This window comes from Ictalurus punctatus, chromosome 1 (assembly GCF_001660625.3).
Source record: "Ictalurus punctatus breed USDA103 chromosome 1, Coco_2.0, whole genome shotgun sequence".
Lineage (NCBI taxonomy): Eukaryota > Metazoa > Chordata > Actinopteri > Siluriformes > Ictaluridae > Ictalurus > Ictalurus punctatus.
The window spans coordinates 25,239,068-25,259,040 of NC_030416.2; the positions used below are offsets into that span (position 1 = coordinate 25,239,068).

General features: G+C 39.4%; 2 protein-coding genes across 3 annotated transcripts in view; one reads left to right on the forward strand and one right to left on the reverse strand.

The window, feature by feature from the left end:
- si:dkey-22o22.2 (neural-cadherin) overlaps window positions 1-7,476 on the forward strand; it is a 130,731-nt gene extending 123,255 nt beyond the window's left edge. The window contains exons 32-33 of the mRNA XM_053683264.1: window positions 3,224-3,381; window positions 4,867-7,476. Of these exons, the coding sequence (XP_053539239.1) occupies window positions 3,224-3,381; window positions 4,867-5,343 (635 nt within the window). The 3' untranslated portion in view covers window positions 5,344-7,476. The remainder of the gene's footprint in view (window positions 1-3,223; window positions 3,382-4,866) is intronic.
- A 2,537-nt stretch (window positions 7,477-10,013) lies between these two features.
- ccne2 (cyclin E2) lies at window positions 10,014-16,323 on the reverse strand. Of its 2 annotated transcripts, none has more exons than XM_047157770.2 (11): window positions 16,270-16,323; window positions 15,295-15,343; window positions 15,105-15,180; window positions 14,925-14,975; window positions 14,297-14,442; window positions 12,893-13,028; window positions 12,652-12,798; window positions 12,334-12,564; window positions 12,111-12,222; window positions 11,228-11,385; window positions 10,014-11,133 (listed from the first exon to the last, which is right to left on the reverse strand). In XM_047157770.2, exons 2-11 carry the CDS (start codon window positions 15,306-15,308, stop codon window positions 11,026-11,028), a joined length of 1,179 nt encoding a protein of 392 aa, XP_047013726.1. In that variant the 5' UTR covers window positions 15,309-15,343; window positions 16,270-16,323; the 3' UTR covers window positions 10,014-11,025. The 2 variants fall into 2 exon arrangements, with proteins under 2 accessions (XP_047013726.1, XP_017341625.1); XM_017486136.3 differs by lacking the exon at window positions 16,270-16,323 and adding an exon at window positions 15,661-16,230.
- Between the last annotated feature and the right edge of the window lie 3,650 nt (window positions 16,324-19,973).

The following is a 19,973-nucleotide window of genomic DNA, read 5'->3' on the forward strand; positions in this document are numbered from 1 at the left end:
TGTAGCTAAACCGTCTGATGTCCATGACCACATTAACCTGAAAAGCGTGATATTGGACTTGTAATTATCGTACGGTGTGTTTTTACACCCTTCTGCAGCTAATTTGGACCATCGGTGCAGTGATAGAGATACAGTCTGTTCTTCATTAGCATTATTAGTTGCACACAGTTTTTTTGTGAGAGTGGCAGCATCGGGAAGTCAACAGATTGATAATGAAAGAGAGATTAAAGAGAGAAGAGTCGTGGAGCAGAGACAGGTGTGTGTGTGTGTGTGCGTGTGTGCAGACAGTTTTGTGTGTCACTCCTGACAGGTGACAGCTACACTGCTAATATGATTGGTTGACAGTTTCCTTATCAACCTGATCAAAGGCATTTTTCCAATACATGCACACAGAACCTTTCCTCATACCGGCTGTAATGAGAGCCAAATAAAGCACAACAGAAAAAAGAGAAGCACACAGCATTGCTTTAAATAGGTATATCATAGTTGGTGGGAGAGTGCAGAACGCTGCCAGTAGAGGGCGTCAATTTATTTCACATATTTTAATGCAGCGGTTCTTAAACTTTTTTCTTTTTTCTTTTTTTTTATAATCAGGGACCACTAAAATAAATTAGGCACATTATTTAATTAATTATGGCTGTTTTAAAGGCAGAAAGTTTTTTTTTAAGTTACTTCCACCCATTTTTATTAAAATTGTCATTTCGATTAACATTACTTATAGGCGTAATAACTGTACAGGGGCACGCTGGCTAAGTGGCAAACCTCTGGGGTTGGAGGTTCGTGCACGCCCTGTGCATGTTCTCGCCAGTGCACGCCCTGTGCACGCCTTGCATGTGCTTGCCAGGCTTTGGGAGTTTCCTCAGGGTACTCCGGTTTCCTCACCCAGCAGGCTGATTGTCATGTTTAAATTGTCCATAGTGTGTGAATGGGTGTGTGCATGTGTGTGCGATTGTGCCTTGCCGTGCATTGACACCTCGTCCCCGGGTGTCACTAGGGTGTTCCCTGGGATAGGCGACCCTGTGTAGTATAAGCGGAAAATTGATGGTGTGTTGTAACAACTGCAAAAAAAAAAAAAGAAAAAAAACAATCAGACCCCACTTTATGAACCATGGCTTTAATGTAATAGTGGAGAACCATAGATATTAATGGACACTATGTATATACAGTGAAGGGGAATCCCCTGCTGATTTTGTACGTTTGCCCACTGACAAAGAAATGATCAGTCTATAATTTTAATGGTGGATTTATTTGAACAGTGAGAGACAGAATAACAACAAGAAAATCCAGAAAAACGCATGTCAAAAATGTTATAAATTGATTTGCATTTTAATGAGGGAAATAAGTATTTGACCCCCTCTCAATCAGAAAGATTTCTGGCTCCCAGGTGTCTTTTATACAGGTAATGAGCTGAGATTAGGAGCACACTCTTAAAGGGAGTGCTCCTAATCTCAGTTTGTTATCTGTATAAAAGACACCTGTCCACAATAGCAATCAATCAATCAGATTCCAAACTCTCCACCATGGCCACGGAAGACAGGGACAAGATTGTAGACCTACACAAGTCTGGAATGGGCTACAAGACCATTGCCAAGCAGCTTGTTGAGAAGGTGACAACAGTTGGTGCGATTATTCGCAAATGGAAGAAACACAAAAGAACTGTCAATCTCCCTCGGCCTGGGGCTCCATGCAAGATCTCACCTCTTGGAGTTGCAATGATCATGAGAACAGTGAGGAATCAGCCCAGAACTACACGGGAGGATCTTGTCAATGATCTCAAGGCAGCTGGGACCATAGTCACCAAGAAAACAATTGGTAACACACTACGCCGTGAAGGACTGAAATCCTGCAGCTCCTGCAAGGTCCCCCTGCTCAAGAAAGCACATATACATGCCCGTCTGAAGTTTGCCAATGAACATCTGAATGATTCAGAGGACAACTGGGTGAAAGTGTTGTGGTCAGATGAGACCAAAATGGAGCTCTTTGGCATCAACTCGCCGTGTTTGGAGGAGTAGGAATGCTGCCTATGACCACAAGAACACCATCCCCACCGTCAAACATGGAGGTGGAAACATTATGCTTTGGGGGTGTTTTTCTGCTAAGGGGACAGGACAACTTCACCGCATCAAAGGGACGATGGATGGGGCCATGTACTGTCAAATCTTGGGTGAGAACCTCCTTCCCTCAGCCAGGGCATTGAAAATGGGTCATGGATGGGTATTCCAGCATGACAATGACCCAAAACACACGGCCAAGGCAACAAAGGAGTGGCTCAAGAAGAAGCACATTAAGGTCCTGGAGTGGCCTAGCCAGTCTCCAGACCTTAATCCCATAGAAAATCTGTGGAGGGAGCTGAAGGTTCGAGTTGCCAAACGTCAGCCTCGAAACCTTAATGACTTGGAAAAGATCTGCAAAGAGGAGTGGGACAAAATCCCTCCTGAGATGTGTGCAAACCTGGTGGCCAACTACAAGAAACATCTGACCTCTGAGATTGCCAACAAGGGTTTTGCCACCAAGTACTAAGTCATGTTTTGCAGAGGGGTCAAATACATATTTCCCTCATTAAAATGCAAATCAATTTATAACATTTTTGACATGCCTTTTTCTGGATTTTTTTGTTGTTATTCTGTCTCTCACTGTTCAAATAAATCTACCATTAAAATTATAGACTGATCATTTCTTTGTCAGTGGGCAAACGTACAAAATCAGCAGGGGATCAAATACTTTTTTCCCTCACTGTATGTATAACCATGTATATGGGTAGTGGTAACTCAGTGCTTAAGGTGTTGGCTTACTGAGGGGCATGAGTTCAAATCCCAGCACTACCAAGCTGTGACTGTTGGACTCTTGATCAAGGCCCTTAACGCTCAACTGTTCAGTTGTTAAAAAAAATGAGATAAATGTATATCCCTCTGGTTAAGGGTGTCTGCCAAATGCCGTAAATGTATCAAACATTTATAGAAGACACATACATATTCAAACACACACACAAACCAGTTTTAGGTTCTATTCTAAGGAGATGTGATTAAAAATTTTGTGTTTTAATAATAATATTATGAAGTTATTAAATATGTTCTACACTGAATTGTGACACTACAGTTTCTGGGGTAACACTGGGATTAAACGAACAATTAGGCAATTGTATTCTTCTATTTTCTTTCTCCTCTTGTTTTATCACTTCATGTTTTCTTGTTCTGATTGAACACTTTGCTCTTGCCTGCTGTAGCTGTGCTGGTGGCGGTGACTGTGTGGAACCAGAAGGGCAGTGAGAATAAATTCCGGAAACGCGGTGTGTACCACATTCCAGCTGAGCACGAGAGCTGGGAGGACATCCGGGAGAACATCCTCAACTACAATGAGGAAGGCGGAGGAGAGCAGGACCAGGTACATTGTAATCAGAATACTGGCACAGAGCACAGGGATGATATTAGATTAGATGATGCATCTAATCTAAAGCAGGAGGCTTGTTTGTATGATTTCCACTGGATGGCAGTATAGTGTCAGTTTTAGGCAGGACTATTATACAGCGAACTAGGGCAACAGATAAGCAGTGAGATGATGGATGAGTTGAACTTTATGGAAAATTTATATTAATGAGATAGCACAGCTGTGACAGGTGTGAAGCATGAAAATATATGAATTATACAAGCTTCTGTGAACACAAGAACAAAACAAAAAGGCCAGAGTATCAAAGCATAAGAAAGTGACAGTGACTACATTTACATGGACAGCAATAATCTAATTATTGACCTTATTCTGAATAAGACAATATTCTGTTTAAGGTGTTTACATGAGTTGCTTTTAGAATATCCCTTTCATGTTCCCGTTTTACATGTTATAGGACATAGATCGATTAATGGCACTCATCATGACTTTAATCGGATTAAGGTAATCAATAATCGCTGTTTACATGGACGTTTATTAATCAGAGTATTGTCTTAATCGGGTTAATATCAGATTATTGTTGTCCATGTAAATGTAGAGAGTGATGTGTTTGTGTGTGGTACCGGTACGAGTGGATCAGGTTCCTCAGTGATACTGGGGTTTCTAGGGAACTTTTGGTCCAAACTGGAGCAAAATTGATACCTTTGATTGTTTATTATTTGTATGGTATCATTCTTCAAATAGTTCAGTGAAAAAAAAAAGGTCAACAAACCTTAGAAATCACCAAAAAAAAGTGAAACACTGAGCCGGTAAACGCTCACTCCAGGTCAGGGCTGTGGTGGATAATACTGGGTACAAGGCTGGAGAATTCACCCTGCTTGAGATGCCAGGTCAGCATAGGGCACCATACACACTCACACATTCACACACTTATTCACAAATAAATGCAGTCTGGCATAGCCTATGTGCCTGCCTGAACTGCTGGTGGAAACCAGAGAACCAAAAAAATAAACCCATGCAAACACTGTTCTGGTTTAGGCCACACCCACTTCAGGTTTAAATCCAAACAGAGATACAGATACGAATATTTGGAGTAATAAACAGATGTAGTGTCAATTTGTAACAGATGTAGTGTTAATTTACACCCCTAAACTGAACACTTACAAGTGGCTCAACAAGATAGATGTGTCTAATAAACTGACCAATAAGAATACACAATGTCTAAAAACCCCAGCAATACTGGTGTGTCTGAAACATTGAAACCAGTGCCACACCCACAACCATGCCCAGTCAGTGTTAGGTATAAGGTAGCTGCCTAACATTTTGGACAACTCTGTGTATTTTACACATCAGCAGTTCCTTACTTGTTTCAGTGTTTATACTCACACAATGAAACTATTCTATGCTTACCCACAAAGCTGGTCTATCAGGTTCTCTGCTATTAGTAGTTTCCTCATTCTGCATGTTGTTTTTAATTGCCCCAAGAATGCCTACGACATCACCGAGCTGAAGAGACCGTTCTGCTCCAGCTTGTCTCAGTCCTCCTCATGCACTACAGCGCCCCTTATCAAGTCTTCTCAGGGTTCTCAGGAGGAGGTGCGTCCTGGTGGAGTCCAGCCCATCCACCACCACAACCCCAGCACCGCTGCCCATTGTGCCATGGACTTCAAGAACTACGTGGCACGCATCATCTGGGAGGCTGACAATGACATCTTGGCATTCCCCATGGATACCTACCATGTGTACTGCGTCGAAGGCGCAGGTTCAAACGCCGGCAGCCTCAGCTCTCTGAGCTCAGCCATTCCAGAGGAAGACTTCAGCTATGATTCTCTGCAGCACTGGGGGCCCAAATTTGAGGGCCTTAAGGAGTTGTATCGAAGGCCTGAGGTGGGCTTTGCAAACACAGATGTCGTGCAGAGCCACAGCCACACTGGGGGCAGTAGCTTTGAGCAGCTACACTAACTCGGCGTAAGCCAGTGAAACCCTAGTTTGCCGTATTTGTGTGTGTTATTTACCGAGTTCAAGCAATGACACGTTACACAGAGTGAATCTCTGCTCTTGTTTGGTTGCCAGAAAAGCTTTAAGAGGAAGAAGAACCTGGAGACTGGATAGCAGGCGTGCTTTATTTATTGAGTTTACTCAATGTGAACTGTTAGTGCTGTATTTATTTTCTCCTTGACAGATGTTTTACAGACGGAACAAAGCCACAGTATAGCTCTTTTTACACTGAAATGCATTTTCTGTCAGGATACCCCAGAGCTATATTTACACGTCTACGATGACAAAAAACAAACACACTTCATTATGTTTTGCAATCAGCGCAGCACAGATTAAAATTGAAAAGTGACATCAGAATTACTCTAAGCAGAAGTAAATGAATCCTTTATTGAGTGCTGATGTTCCCAGGTGGCATGGTGGCGCAATGTTTAGCATTACCACCTCACACCTTCCCGGTTCGATTCCGAGCTTGGGTTACTGTCTGCGTGAATTACCTCTGGGTTCTCTGAATCCTCCCACCTCCCAAAAACATGCCAGTACTGGCATGACTACTCTAAATTGCCCCTACCCTAAAATACAAGTACTGGCATGGGTACTCTAAATTGCCCCTACCCTAAAATGCCAGTACTGGCATGGTGCATGGTGCCCTGCAGTGGACCAGCATCCTATCCAGGGTGTGCTCCTGCCTCACACCCACTATCCCCAGGATAGGCTCTGAATCCACCTCTATCCTGATCAGAAAAAAAGCACTTACTGAAGATACAGGACGCTGCAACACACATACAGTTGATAATGGTACAAATCCTGTCATGGGTGTTAAGTCTGTTTTTTTCCATATAAAGTAAGTCATTTGCATTTCTTTACTCCTACATTTGAGGGGCCATGTGAAGCATTAATTCCTTAATTCCTTACATGCAGCTATATAAATGTTGGGTTGTCCACTAATGTAGGGTTGGTGGTTCGATTCCCTGCCCACATGAGTCCAAATACCGGCGTATCCTTGGGTAAGACACTGAACCCTAAGATGCTCCCGATGGCAAGTTAGCGCCTTGCACGGCAGCTCTGCTACAATTGGTGTGTGAGTGTGTGTGAATGGGTGAATGAGACTGAGTAAATCGCTTTGGATAAAAGCCCTGTATAAGTGCAGACCGTTTGCTATTCTAGACACTCAAAGCACTTTACATTGTATGGGGGAAATCTCCTCAACCACCACCAGTGTGTAGCATCCACCTGGATGATGTGACGGCAGGCACAGTGTACCAGAACCAAACCATTCACCAGCTATTAGTAGAGAGAAGAGGAGAGTGATGTAGCCAATTCATGGATGGGGATTATTATGGGGCCATGATAGATAAGGGCAGATTGTGGAATTAATGTCAGCATTACATCATACTTTTCAGTCTGACCTGATCATTTCAATCTACAAAAATCACTCTGCTTTCCTGATGAACTTGCATCAGTGTGCAGAATGCAGCATTTTGAGTGGATTTTAAAAAGCGAAAAATACAATCACTAAATTCTGTCATTGTTTAAAACTTTTCAATGCTTTAAATGAATATAGTTCTATTTTTTGCTATGTGGAAGAACCTCTCTGAAAATTTGAACTTTATATTTTGTATGAACAATGAATCCGAAGGAACAATGTTACCATTAAATGGTGTTATTGGATAGTTCACCTGTTTCATTAACGGATTTCGTTTTCAACCTCTTCAACATTGGGTCTCATTGTGACCGAGGTTTTCAAACCAAGCAGTGGCATGCACATGTTCAGTACAGAGGACTGTTCGTGTTTCAGTGATTACAGTTAAGAACAAAATCCAGCTCAGGAGCGCAATGGAGAAGCCTGGGCCTGTTTCGCAACCCAACGGCATTCAATGCAAATGAGACACTGAGTGTGTGAACAACGGCACATGCAACAACATTCCAGTCTGTCCCTGTCACAACTATTATAGTGTCCATAATACTGCATATATTTACATACTGACCCTATGACCTTGTGTGTGTATATATGTATATATGTATGTTTTCTAGGAATTTAATGTCAAGTACTCCTTTTTGCATATATACGTTTTAATAAATAAAGCTTTCCTTAAAGCATTTCAAAATGTTCAGTCACTTTATCTTAAGCTAGAGCCATCAGTTTTTGTACACAATAAAAAATAGTTTATTTCATAATGTATTTTTTATTTGCAGGTAGTATAGCTCAGCTGAGTGGAAGTCTAATGGAAAACAAGAACCATGTCTTTTTGCATAAAAAAAAAAGTTCATTTGGCACACTTGAAAAAAGGTAGCACCTCTTAGTGAGACTTATTGCTTCTGCTCTCTCTCTCTCTGTCTGTGTGTGTGTGTGTGTGTGTGTGTGTGTGTGTGTGTGTGTGTGTGTGTGTGTGTGTGTGTGTGTGTGTGTGTGTGTGTGTGTGTGTGTGTGTGTGTGTGTGTGTGTGTGTGTGTGTGTGTTGGGGGGGATTTGGGATTAAGCCATCTGAGGTCTCAGAACTACACAAAGACTCACACAACAGTGGCATTGTGCGGAAAGGAGCCCAATGGGTTCTACACCATCCAGCTGTCTGGAGAAATGGCTACGGTTTTGGGGCCCAAAACACACGTGGCTTACGAGTGCAATATTAAATAGACCTCAAGTATTCAAAACATATATGCACAAAACTATTTCACAGTCTCCTGACAAGAACAGACTTCACACTGCATTATTAAAGCAGCTTGTTATTATTGGTCCCTCACATCTCTTGTGTTCTGCAGGCAAATGATAGGTGTTTCAACAGCACCAGCTTTTCTGAGACACAAATGTGAAGCTAGCATGACCTTTTGCTCCAACTATAGTCTAAGTCTGGGATTTTTAATAGTAAATTTATCTAAAGAAATGCAGAAAAAAATGTGCATGTATGTGTGTGGCAGCAAAACATTAATATTGTTGGTTTACTGTTCTTTTAAACTTCAAGTAAATCAAACATTACCAAGAAATCAGCAGCAAAGGGCTCCAGTTGTACTCCAGCTACATTTGATGCAATATTGATAGAGTTGCCAAGTCAAATCATTCAAACAATGTAATGAAACATGACAGGTGCAGTACCAGGCTTTAACTCAAGCTGTGCTCCATATTCATGTTCAAGAGCAGCCATCTTAGTTATCAAATGTGAACACAGCATAAAAAGGTCAATAGATGGGATCAGAAAGCATCAGATCTAATTAAATATCAATTTAGAGCAGTTCGGCACATCCCTAGTCTTTTCCATTTTCATAACACCCTAACCATAAAAACATACAAGCCTGAAAAAGATTTATACATATAGGTTGTGTAAACTAAATATGAATTCATTTGCTCACACATGACAATCATTTGTTTAAAATATCCTATTTCTCAGACAGATTGTGTGGACCAGGAGTGTGGACCAACACAGTTCACGCAAAGAGCAAGATGTGTAATAATCTGCGAGGTCACAAAGGACCCCAGGGTAACTTCTAAGCAACTAAAGGCCTCTCTCACATTGGCTAATAGTAATGTTCATGAGTCCACTGAACAGCAATGAGAAAGCCACTGCTCTCCAAAAAAGAACACAGCTGCAGATCAGGTGGTAGAGTGGGTTGTCAGTTTGATTTCTGGCCCACATGACGAAGTATCCTTGGGCAAGATACTGAACCCCAAGTTGCTTCTGATGGCAGGCTAGCACCTTGCATGGCAGCTCTGCTACCATTGGGGTGCGCCTGTGTGTGTATGGGTGAATGAGACACAGTATATAGCACTTTGGTTAAAATTGCTATATAAATGCAGACCATTATCTGCAGTTTGCTAAAGATCACGTGGACAAGCCAGAAGGCTATTGGAAAAATGTTTTGTGGACAGATGAGACCAAAATAGAATTTTTGGTTTAAATGAGAAGTGTGATGTTTGGAGAAAGGAAAACACTGCCTTCCAGCATAAGAACCTTCTCATCTGTGAAAAATGGTGGTGATAATATCATGGTTTGAGTCTGTTCTGCTGCATCTGGTTCAGGACAGTTTGCCATCACTGATGGCACAATGAATTGTGAATTATACCAGCGAATTCTACAGGAAAATGTCAGGACATCTGTGCGTAAAATGAATCTCAAGAGAAAATGGGTCATGCAGCAAAACAACAACCCTAAGTACAAATCGTTCTACCAAAGAATGTTTAAAGAAGAAAAAAAAGTTAATGTTTTGGAATGGCCAGGTCAAAGTCCTGACCTTAATCCAATAGAAATGTTGTGGCAGGACCTGAAGCAAGGAGCTCATGTGAGGAAACCCACCAACATCCTAGTGTTGAAGCTGTTCTGTACTGAGGAATAGGCTAAAATTCCTCCAAACCGCTGTGCAGGACTGGTCAACAGTTACCAGAAATGATTAGTTGCAGTTATCACTGCACAAGGTGGGTCACACCAGATACGGAAAGCAAAGGTTCACATACTTTTCCCACTCACAGATATGTAATATTGGATCATTTACCTCAATAAATAAAGTGACCAAGTATAATATTTTTGTCTCATTTATTTAATTTATCTACTTTTAGGACTTGTGTGAAAATCTAAAATGTTTCAAGTCATTTATGCAGAAATATAGAAAATTCTAAAGGTGTCACAAACGTTCAAGCACCACTGTAATCAAATTTCTATCACTGCTTTAATATTTCCATATGTAACAACTAAGACAGTGAAATCATGTCTTGACATTACCATATGTACACATTCTCTTATATACAGTTTTACACCCTGTTCTTTACAGGCAATGTATTTGACTCCCACTTCTGAGAGTTTAAAAAAAAAAACAAAAAAACAACACACACCACATGAGTTATGCTACAAAAGTAAGGTCCAGTACAATACTGCATCTTACGACATTTCATAAATAAGCACAGTTTGAATTAAATATTTGCCTTTGGCAATAGAATGAAAGGAAATTCATAGTATCATGAAAATTCAATAAATTTAAAAGAGAAAGGTGACACCATAAATATGCAAATACTTTTGCAATTGTAAATTTCATCAAACTTCTTTCAGAGTGAAATAATAGGAACAGGTTCCTTAGACTGGCTAAGAAGAACTCAAACGATGCAGCACCTGTGAGAACAACTCGACTCATCCACACCAACTTCCATGTCTCCAAGCTGCAGTTCAGCTTCACAATGACCAGAGGTTTAGAGCAGCACTGACTAGAAATCCTATGGCAACATAGTTTAGTCCATAAAACATTCACATCACACATTTTTCTACAAGTGGAAAAATAAAATAAGACACACATACACAATCCTACAAAGTGAGCCATCTCAGATACAACACTGCATTGCTCTGGGTACATTTCAGAAATGAAAGCCCTAAAATCAAGTATAGGACTTAAATACTTGTAAACAATCAAGAGTCTTTGATAAAAAGGCACATATCACGGCTTTGAACAGCGTCCTGTGAGGTCATGACCACTGTTTTTCGAAACACAGCACCTTGTCTCATTCTGTAAAGCTCTTCTCTACACTGATATGAAACAAGCCCAATTCTGGAAGTGTTGAAACCGCATGTGGGTCCAGAGGTCCTTTGCACACAAACAGAAAGGCACACTTGTGCTGTTGACAGCCAGGTGGTGTGGATCATAATCGGGAACAGCAGTTTGTCATTGAGCCTGTCACACATTAGTGGGCTTTTCTGTGCTTTTAGGTGGAGTCAGCAGGCCTCCTACAGCCACTGGAGACAATCGGTCCAGGTTCTCCTGCTGTCGCTGCTGAGCGTCGTTCTAAAACGCACAAAGCACTTGTGTTCACAACTTCCGACTTGTGGTTGAAGAGAAAAAAAATTAGAATAACTTCAAGCAGGAAAACAATACTCACCAACATGGACAGATAGTCCACGTGAGTTTGGATGTTGTGCCGGTCCTCTACTGCAACCTTTTTGAAGTCCTTCAGTTTTGGCTGGCCATATTCATTCACAGCCCTCACAAAGGGGGCCATCCAGCGTGCACAGCTGGATATACTGTCCCATGTCAGACCTAACACAAGAACCGGACATACATGAGCTTCTAGTCAGAATCACTGCTTTTTTTCCCCCACTCAATCCAAATATTGACTAAGAACAGCACCTTGATGATCACATCTCCATTTACAGTCAAACATTCATTTCTGCCAACACACTGGTTAGTATTAAATGTACCTTGTCTAGGTCATGGTTCAATTAGCAAATGTACAAATTAACTGTGGGAAAGAAAATATTTAATCCATGTTCAATTCTACAAAAAAAAAAAAAAAAAAAAAACAAAAAAAAAAAACACCACACACACATAAAATACACATACATAAATACATACACACAGTCAGAAGTTGAGACTTTATTCATTTCTTTCATTAGAAAACTGGATGACTTGGAACAAAATATTCCAGAAAGCAGCCACTAAGTGTCCATTGTAGGTGGGAACTCCTTTAATACTATTTAAAAAGGATCTCAGGGCGATTCCTCTAGAAATCGGTTGAGAAAATGCCAAGAATACATTTCTGTCTAGGCAAAAAGGGTATTTACTCTGAAAATGCTAAAATACTAGATTATTTTTGCTTCATTTTAGATTTTTTTGTCAAAACAATGTTTTGATGATTTTATTATTCCAAAATTCGGAAATAAATAAAAGAACGAATGTGTCTAAACTTTTGACTAGGGTATGTATGTATGTATGTCATTTTTTTTTTTAGATAATATAATATTTTTTTCCATTCATGTTCTTACCAGATACTTTCTGCACAGTTTCAATTGAGGTAAAGTGACAAAACGCAGCAGCAGCCAGAACTCCATACTGGTAATCTAACGAGTTAATGTCCAGTATACAAAGATCCAGCAACTGGAAGAAAGAACAGTGAACGTACATCAGTACATGCAACAGTGTACTGATCACACTACTACTGTATTTACAACAAGAGCGAGTGCTAAGCTTCTTCATCACCAGATGCACCTGAGTCATTTGTATATAGGCTTCCTGAGAAAACTGAGGCACGAGAAAATTTGGTCCTTCCTTCAGAGAGCCCACTTGAGCATAAAGCTTCAGCCAAGAGATGGGAGTTTCCGGACAGAGGTGCCAGTTTAACGCCTTCAGCATGATCAGCTCCATTTCCAGGATTTCATCTTCATCGCAGGCACCGTCTGTGACGTACGCAAACTCTTGAAGCTTTGGTGGGTAAATTTCCTGTAATTACGTAATAGACCAACAGGTTACGCATTTTTTCCACACATTTATACAAATCTCATTATACAGGCAACCAAATCAACTTACCTCCAGTTTAGATGCAACAAATAGTGAAGTAATGCCAATGAGTTGCAACTGGTTCTTCCCAATGGCTACCTGAGTCAGCATGAAGCGATCAAAGAAGTCCTGTGCCAGGTAAAAGGTCTCACGGTGAAGCGTATACACCTCGCTCACCTAAAGTGATGGAGAGATGCATTTAAGCATCTCATATTACATGCTAAAGCAGCTCCAACTTTTGAAAACACAAGTGACATGTTAAATCACAAACCTCTAAAAGCCAGTCAAGGAGAATGGCCCTCATTTTTGGTTGCAGGCTGGGGTGCTGCTGCATGAAGGTTTTATCATGGATGTACTTCAGTTCTTTATTCAGCATCTTAATCCACACATCATCAGAGCTGGCCCAGCTGTCAAAAACACGCATGCAAGAAGTGAGGTAATGTGAGGAAGAAATGCTTAAATTGTCCTTTTCCACTGCATGGTACAGCTCGACTCTGGTCACTTTTTGGGGGCTTTCCACTGTGGATAGTACCTGGTACTTTCTTTTTTTAGTATCACCTCAGTCAAGGTTCCAAGCAAGCCGAGCCTAAATGTGAGCCACGCACTGAGGGAGTATGGATTCTCCTTAATGAGTGGTTCTGTATTGTGAGTCATTTAATACATACCTTGCGTATGGTAAAATACTTCTAATTAAACATAATGCATCACTTTCATTACAGATAAAGTTACAAAAGGTTTCTGTCCTAGATTCTTACATCTCGCTTGTAACAGTTTCCAAACCAGCGTTTATGGAAGTAGTAAAGCAAGCCGAGCCAAAACATGCAGCTGAAAAGTGGCTAAAGATAACAATAAAGGGACCCTTATCCATATTGTGAAGAGTTCATTTAGGGCTATCCATTGTAATAAAATCATAATACACCTTTATATTTATAAAAAAATAAAAAAAAAATTATTTTAAGCAGACCAACTTGTTCAAAGATCACAGAACAATTCACAGATTTCGTGCATAATTTATACACATCCAAATTCTCCCTTTCTCTTTTAACACTTAAAATTGCATGAGGTTAATATTTGATTGTCGAAATATTATTGTCCAAGTATTAAAAGGTAAATAGGTTGTCCATGAGGGGGAAAAAGGGTAATATTTCAGTATGCCTGAAATAATAAAAAATAAATTAAAATGTGACTGCGAAGACATTTTAGAAAATATCATTTCGAACAAATTTACACAGTTTGACTATTGCAAGATGCAACAAGGTTAAAAAAAATAAAAATAAAAAAATAATAAAATAAAAAAATTAAAAATTTAAATCCCAGTCCGGCACAATATTTTATATTGAGACTGACAGGCTAGAGCCATGTGCATAAGTGTTGACACTATGCATGAAAGGGTTGATCATACATCTAAATCTATATCCAGATTTCTGAGATACTACTTTGGGACAATGTCCACTGTTAAAAATCTACATAAACCAAATAGTTTCCATTTAATGCAACGTCACTCCAGTTCTCATTTTTGTACATATCAAACCTAAAGATTTGTGGAAAGCAGTACTACGGTTGTTAAGTCTTAAATCATGATATTACACGTTAATGTTACATACGGCAAAAAAATCTCCAATACTATACCATGTTGTACATCTCTAAAAAAAGTTTTCTTCCCATGTTTTCCTACCTGAGGCAAGGTAGAGGAGAAGGCTTGATGAACAGATTCTTGAACCGGAAGCGTTTAAAACCAGATAAGTTACTCGTCTCTTCAAGTTCCTTGTGAGGCGTCTCGACAAGAACGCAGGGGCTAACATCTCCTTCCACCCACCGGTTCTATACGAGAAAAACACATTTCATATTACCTTAAAATAAACAAACAAACAAACAAACATCACAAATGAAGCACAACCTCTTCAAAGACTAGGCACTTAAGAATTAGTACCACTTAAATTTTAATCGTACACTTGCACAATACACACTGTACATTAGAAACCTTCATACCCACCCTTATACTAGATACATACATGTACACACACTAAAAGATAAGTGAGGAACAATAGCCCTCAGGCCAGTTGAACAAAGCTCAATTTGGCGGGAGGAGGCGGGACAAAGGGGGAGGGGCTAACCGTGACGCTGACCAGCTGCTGCGTCATCACGCGCACACACAATTAACACACTACACCGATTTATAGCAACCACAGTATGTGTTTAAACAATTATATATATTAAGAAAACACATTAATCGAAATTGATACGCATTTTTCTATCGGAGTCACTCCAGTACATCTGAAAGCAAGCTTAATAACATGACTCACCTGAATTTCATAGCTTTGTTTCTTGGCTGCGGGAGTTTTCCTTTTGCATTGCTGATAATAAAAAGAGAGAAACACACAATGTTAGCCTTCACTGAATCAACACCACCACAACACATGTAACTATAACCATTATTAAACGCATGAAATCCAACACTGAAAATTAGGAAGACATCCTGCTACCTCAGCTTTTCTCTTCCTTGGACATGTATTTTGGTCTGCTGTGTTTTCATCTCTTTCTTGCAGCGTGTTACGGCAACTTCACAAAAAATAATAATAATAAAACAATAACGTTAATGTTTGTAGATTTGAATCACAAATTTTGTCCTGTTAACATGAAATCCAACAAATTTGTCCAAGACTGGATTCTCACCTGCGTCTTGACATTTTTTTCTCTCCAAATGGAAAATTAGTTCAAACGCCTGAAAAGTGAAAACAATACCAGACTTTTAGGTTTGTTATGTTTCCTAGAGACAAAATAGGCCTAACGTTTATATTTTTGAGAGAAAGCTAAAACAGAACAAAAACCCAAAACAGGCCAAACTGCTGCTAGCTAAAGGAGCACCATCAAGCATAACTAACTCAACCAGTCTGTCTTATGAGCCTTTTAAAAGAACAATATAGAAAAACCTGACTTAATTAATCACAGCAACAAAATAAGATCTTCGTTAGACAATTATTTATATATAACGTACAAACATGTGGTTAAATCCCCGTTTGAAGTGATAGTTTTCTTTACCCGGGTGAGGTTGTGAAAGTCGACTCCCCGCCAATTTAAGAAGCGGGAGGACAAACCGCCTCAAACAAAACCCAGCCAAACCAAGCAATGACGTCTTTAAAATCCAATACAACCAATCCTAAAAACAATACAGCATATATATTTTTAATCTTACAGTAGTTCAGGCTTTATTTCACTCTAATTATTTGTGTCTTTCTCCCTAAAGCTGAACAAGAGATTAGCTAAGGAGTTAGCAAACAACCCGAAGATTTTTACCGCACTAGACTGGCGGGACTAGGACCAAACTCTGTATCCTTGTCTAAAAACACATTTACTTTACTTTATGATTAATTATATGATAATAAAGTCACAAACATCACTTAGGATGGCTAATAAGACGGACGACTTGTCCAAGCAGCTAGCAGCAGTTTAGTACACCTAGGTTAGCTTACTACTACTTTGCTAACAATGGGAATAACAAAATCATAAACATCGCACAAAGGCAGTTCAAAGCATCCCTAGAATACTTCCTGTTAACGACTACAAAAGTATTATTTTCTTTCTTCTTTTTTTTTTTTCTTTAAAAGTGATAATCAGCTATACTTCAGTGTTAGAAAAGCGTCTACTCACCAGTTGCAGAATAAATGAACAGACATCAGCTGGCGCCGGCGCCAACGTTTATAAAGGGCGCGACTGCGCATGCGCGGAGTGTGGTCACTCTGGAGGTTTTACATATTTAAATAGTGAATCTTCGCGGTTTTGTATTTAAACTAATTCTTTAACGCAGGCACGTTTATGATGTAAAGGGTTCAATATTAAACAGTTTTTACAACATTTTAGCGTGTTTAAGCCTGACAGCTGGAGTCTGAGAGTGTGTTTGCTATGTGGTATGAGGTACTGTGTTCACAGGGATTGTTTTTTTTAAAAAAAGGCGCTTTTCTTATTTCGCGGTCAAACGAAACTGGCGCCCAAGAACACAATACACGTATACTGTGCACTTCCATTACAGAAAAACACATTTAGACCACATTTAACAATGTTTTTTTCGTATCAACAGACACTTCCTGGTATGGGACTGATAAAGAGGTGGAGCTTGGGATCTGCCTGACCAATCAGACACATTGTTGCAGAAACAACGTGCTGCTGCTTGGAAATGTAAACAAACCCAGACAGGAAAGTTGTCAAATGGGTTGAAGTCATACCCGCCAGCAACTGAACATTTATGCCTTATTATTTTGGCAAATTGAGTATCTAATTTATATATAATATATTCTCACGACAACGGGAATATCCTTTTGTTACCAGGATACCGACTAATCTATGAGTTATATTATGTAGATCGTGGGCCAGTAATGAGAAGTGTTAGCATGTATTGTGAAAATGTTACATGTCAAATGATTAGTTCATGTAATATACAAACAGGATATAATGTGCAATTTTCTGAATTTATCCCACAGTTGGGGTCATACATACAGTTTACATACGCCTTGCCAAATCTGTAAAATGGTAATAATAATAAGAAGAATTAGGGATCATAAAAATTGCATGTTGTTTTTTATTTAGTACTGTCCTGAATAAGCTATTTCACATAACAGATGTCTACATATAGTCCGCAGGACACAATAATAACAGAATGTACACAAATGAACCAATTCAAAAGTTTACATACGCTTGATTATTTATACTGTGTGCTGGATGATCAACGACTGTGTTTATGTTTTGTGATAGTCGTTCATGAGTCCCTTGTTTGTCCTGAGCAGTTAAACTGCCCACTGTTCTTCAGAAAAATCCTCCAGCTCCTGCACATTCTTTGGTTTTACACCATCTTCTACATATTTGACAACTTTCCAGCAGCGGCTATATGATGTTGAGATTCGTCTTTTCACACTGACGACAACTGAGGGACTCGTACACGACTATTACAAAAGGTATAAACATTCACTGATGCTCAAGAAGGCAACACAATGCATTAAGAGCCAGGGGGGTGTAAACATTAGAACAGGATGATCTTTGTAAATTATTATTTTGTTTAATGCTCTTAGTTTTTTACATTTAGTACTGCCTTTCAGAAGCTACAATAGATATTACATGGGCGTAGGAGCCATTATAGATGGGGGGAAATGTTCCCCCCACATTTCAAAATCTAGTCCCCCCCCCCCCCCCCCCCCCCCACCACCACCACCACCACTTTTTCCTAATTTCAAATTAAATTTCGCATTGCCTCCAAATGAATCCATTCTGCAACTTTTAGAAACATAATTCAATAAAAAATAAATAAACTTTCGCTATATTAAGTGCAGGGGTTAGACTCCAGTAGCTAGGGCTCGCTGAACCAAGTTTGACAAGAGTAAAGTGTCTGTCACTGCAAGGTATGGGCTGGTATGGATTTTCAGAGAGGTGGCTACTCTTACACAGTGAAAGCGGAATGGATTCATTTGGAGATAAATTGAATATTCTGTGGCCATCTGTGGAAAAAAAAAACCTTGCGTCCTGAGGTGAGGGCAGTTACAACACAGCATTCAAACACTCTTGAGCACACTTAACTTATAGATGAAAGATTTACCACTTTGTATTTGAGGTAGGATGTCATAGCTATGTCAGCCCATGAAATTGCTGATTGTTTACTTAACCTATGAAACTGTCAAATATGCATAAGTTTGCAAGCGAGCTAGCACACCAAAATTGTGTGTATGTGCCATTGCTACGTGTCCAATCGTAACGTTCGTCAAAATGTTCACACTGTGAACACACTGTACTGTGGCTAGCTACATTAACTAGCAGCTCTTCTTAACGATTATATTAGCTAGAGTTTCTCAATCTCAATTCTCAATCTTCTGTCACTGCAAATACCCTCTTACAACCAAACTAATTAGTACATTGTGTTCCCAAAAGTCATTAGAAATGAGTATTTAAGTGCTTTATTTAAAAAAAAAAAATAAAAAATAAAAATCTTTTAAGGAGTGCATGCCCCCAAACCCCCTTAGCATTTCAGCATCCCCCCCAGGTTCAAAATTGTTCCTACGCCCCTGTATTTACATGTCTCACCCAGAAGATAAAAATAACAATTTACACCAAGCATCCTGTTCAACAGTTTACACCCCCATGTCTCTTAATGTATCGTGTTGTGTTCTTGAGCATCAGTGAATGTTTGCAGCTTTTGTAATACTTGTGTATGAGTCCCTCAGTTGTCTGCTTCTCATATTCATCTATTGATCTCAAACACAAATGTCTCCAGTCTACAGCAAAAACAAATGAATTAGCCATGCTGTTCCAGAGGAGACTGTGATGATTCACAGTATTTATAATCAAGTGTATGTAAACTTTTGAACTGGTTCATTTGTGCAAATTCCTTTATTATTGTGTCTTGTGGACTATATGTAAACATCTGTTATGTGAAATAGCTTATTCAGGGCAGAAAAAAACATGCAATTTTTATTATCCCCCTAAATTTATGCTTTTAATTATTATTTTGCACATTCTGCAAGGCATATGTAAACTTATGACCTCAACTGTATCTTTTTGAAAGTGAAAGAACGAAATGTGTGTTCGTTTAAAAACCAAAGCATTTATTGAAAAATAAACAAGCATAAACCATACTGAAAAGAGGCTTTACGACAGTAAATTATGCAAGTTACAAATAAAAGATGGTGTACATTTTAAATATGAATCCACAAGGTAAGAAAGGGAAAATAAAAACACATGATACTTAAATCTACTCGTTTGGCAAAGTGCCGTTTTAATTCCAGTAAACTGAAAATCATAAAATTGTCTGACTGACACCTAGTGAGCAGGGGCACATTATTAATGCCCTCCACAAACACACAGAGAACCTTTGCTACATTTTTATGGAAAAACAAGGACAGAGTGAGTGGCTCACAGAGACAATTTTACTCCCCATAGTGCATAGTGAGTTAAAGTCCCTTTGGACAGAATTCAAGTTCTTCACTAATGCCTTGTCACACTGTTCACCTGGAAGGCACAAGATCCTTAACAGATTTCAAGGTAAGGTAAAATAAAAATCCCTGTTGTTAACATGAAAAATTAGATTGCTGAAAACGAAACGAAACGCTGCTCCTCCAGACAAAATCATGCAAAGTAGACAAAGCTGCCGCGTCACTAAAAATCCCTATAACTGCAGAAATAATGCTAAAGAAAACAATGTTACGTGAAATAAGTCAAACAACACACATCGTATTCCTGTGCCCAGGGACAGAGTATCTTAGGTGTGCTATTCATTTTGCTCACTCAAGTACAGTGAATATTTTCATGAATACCAGCTGTGATTGCCATGAATTGAGCTTGCACTTCATATCGATCAGTCGAGTTCATCTGAA

Excerpts from the sequence above, each read along its gene's own strand:
- ccne2 (XM_047157770.2), bottom strand. Across the intron at positions 13,029-14,296 it reads TCTCCTCTACCTTGCCTCAG|CTGGGCCAGCTCTGATGATG; the intron begins GTAGGAAAACAT and ends TGTTTTTGACAG. Across the intron at positions 12,799-12,892 it reads TCCTTGACTGGCTTTTAGAG|GTGAGCGAGGTGTATACGCT; the intron begins GTTTGTGATTTA and ends CCATCACTTTAG.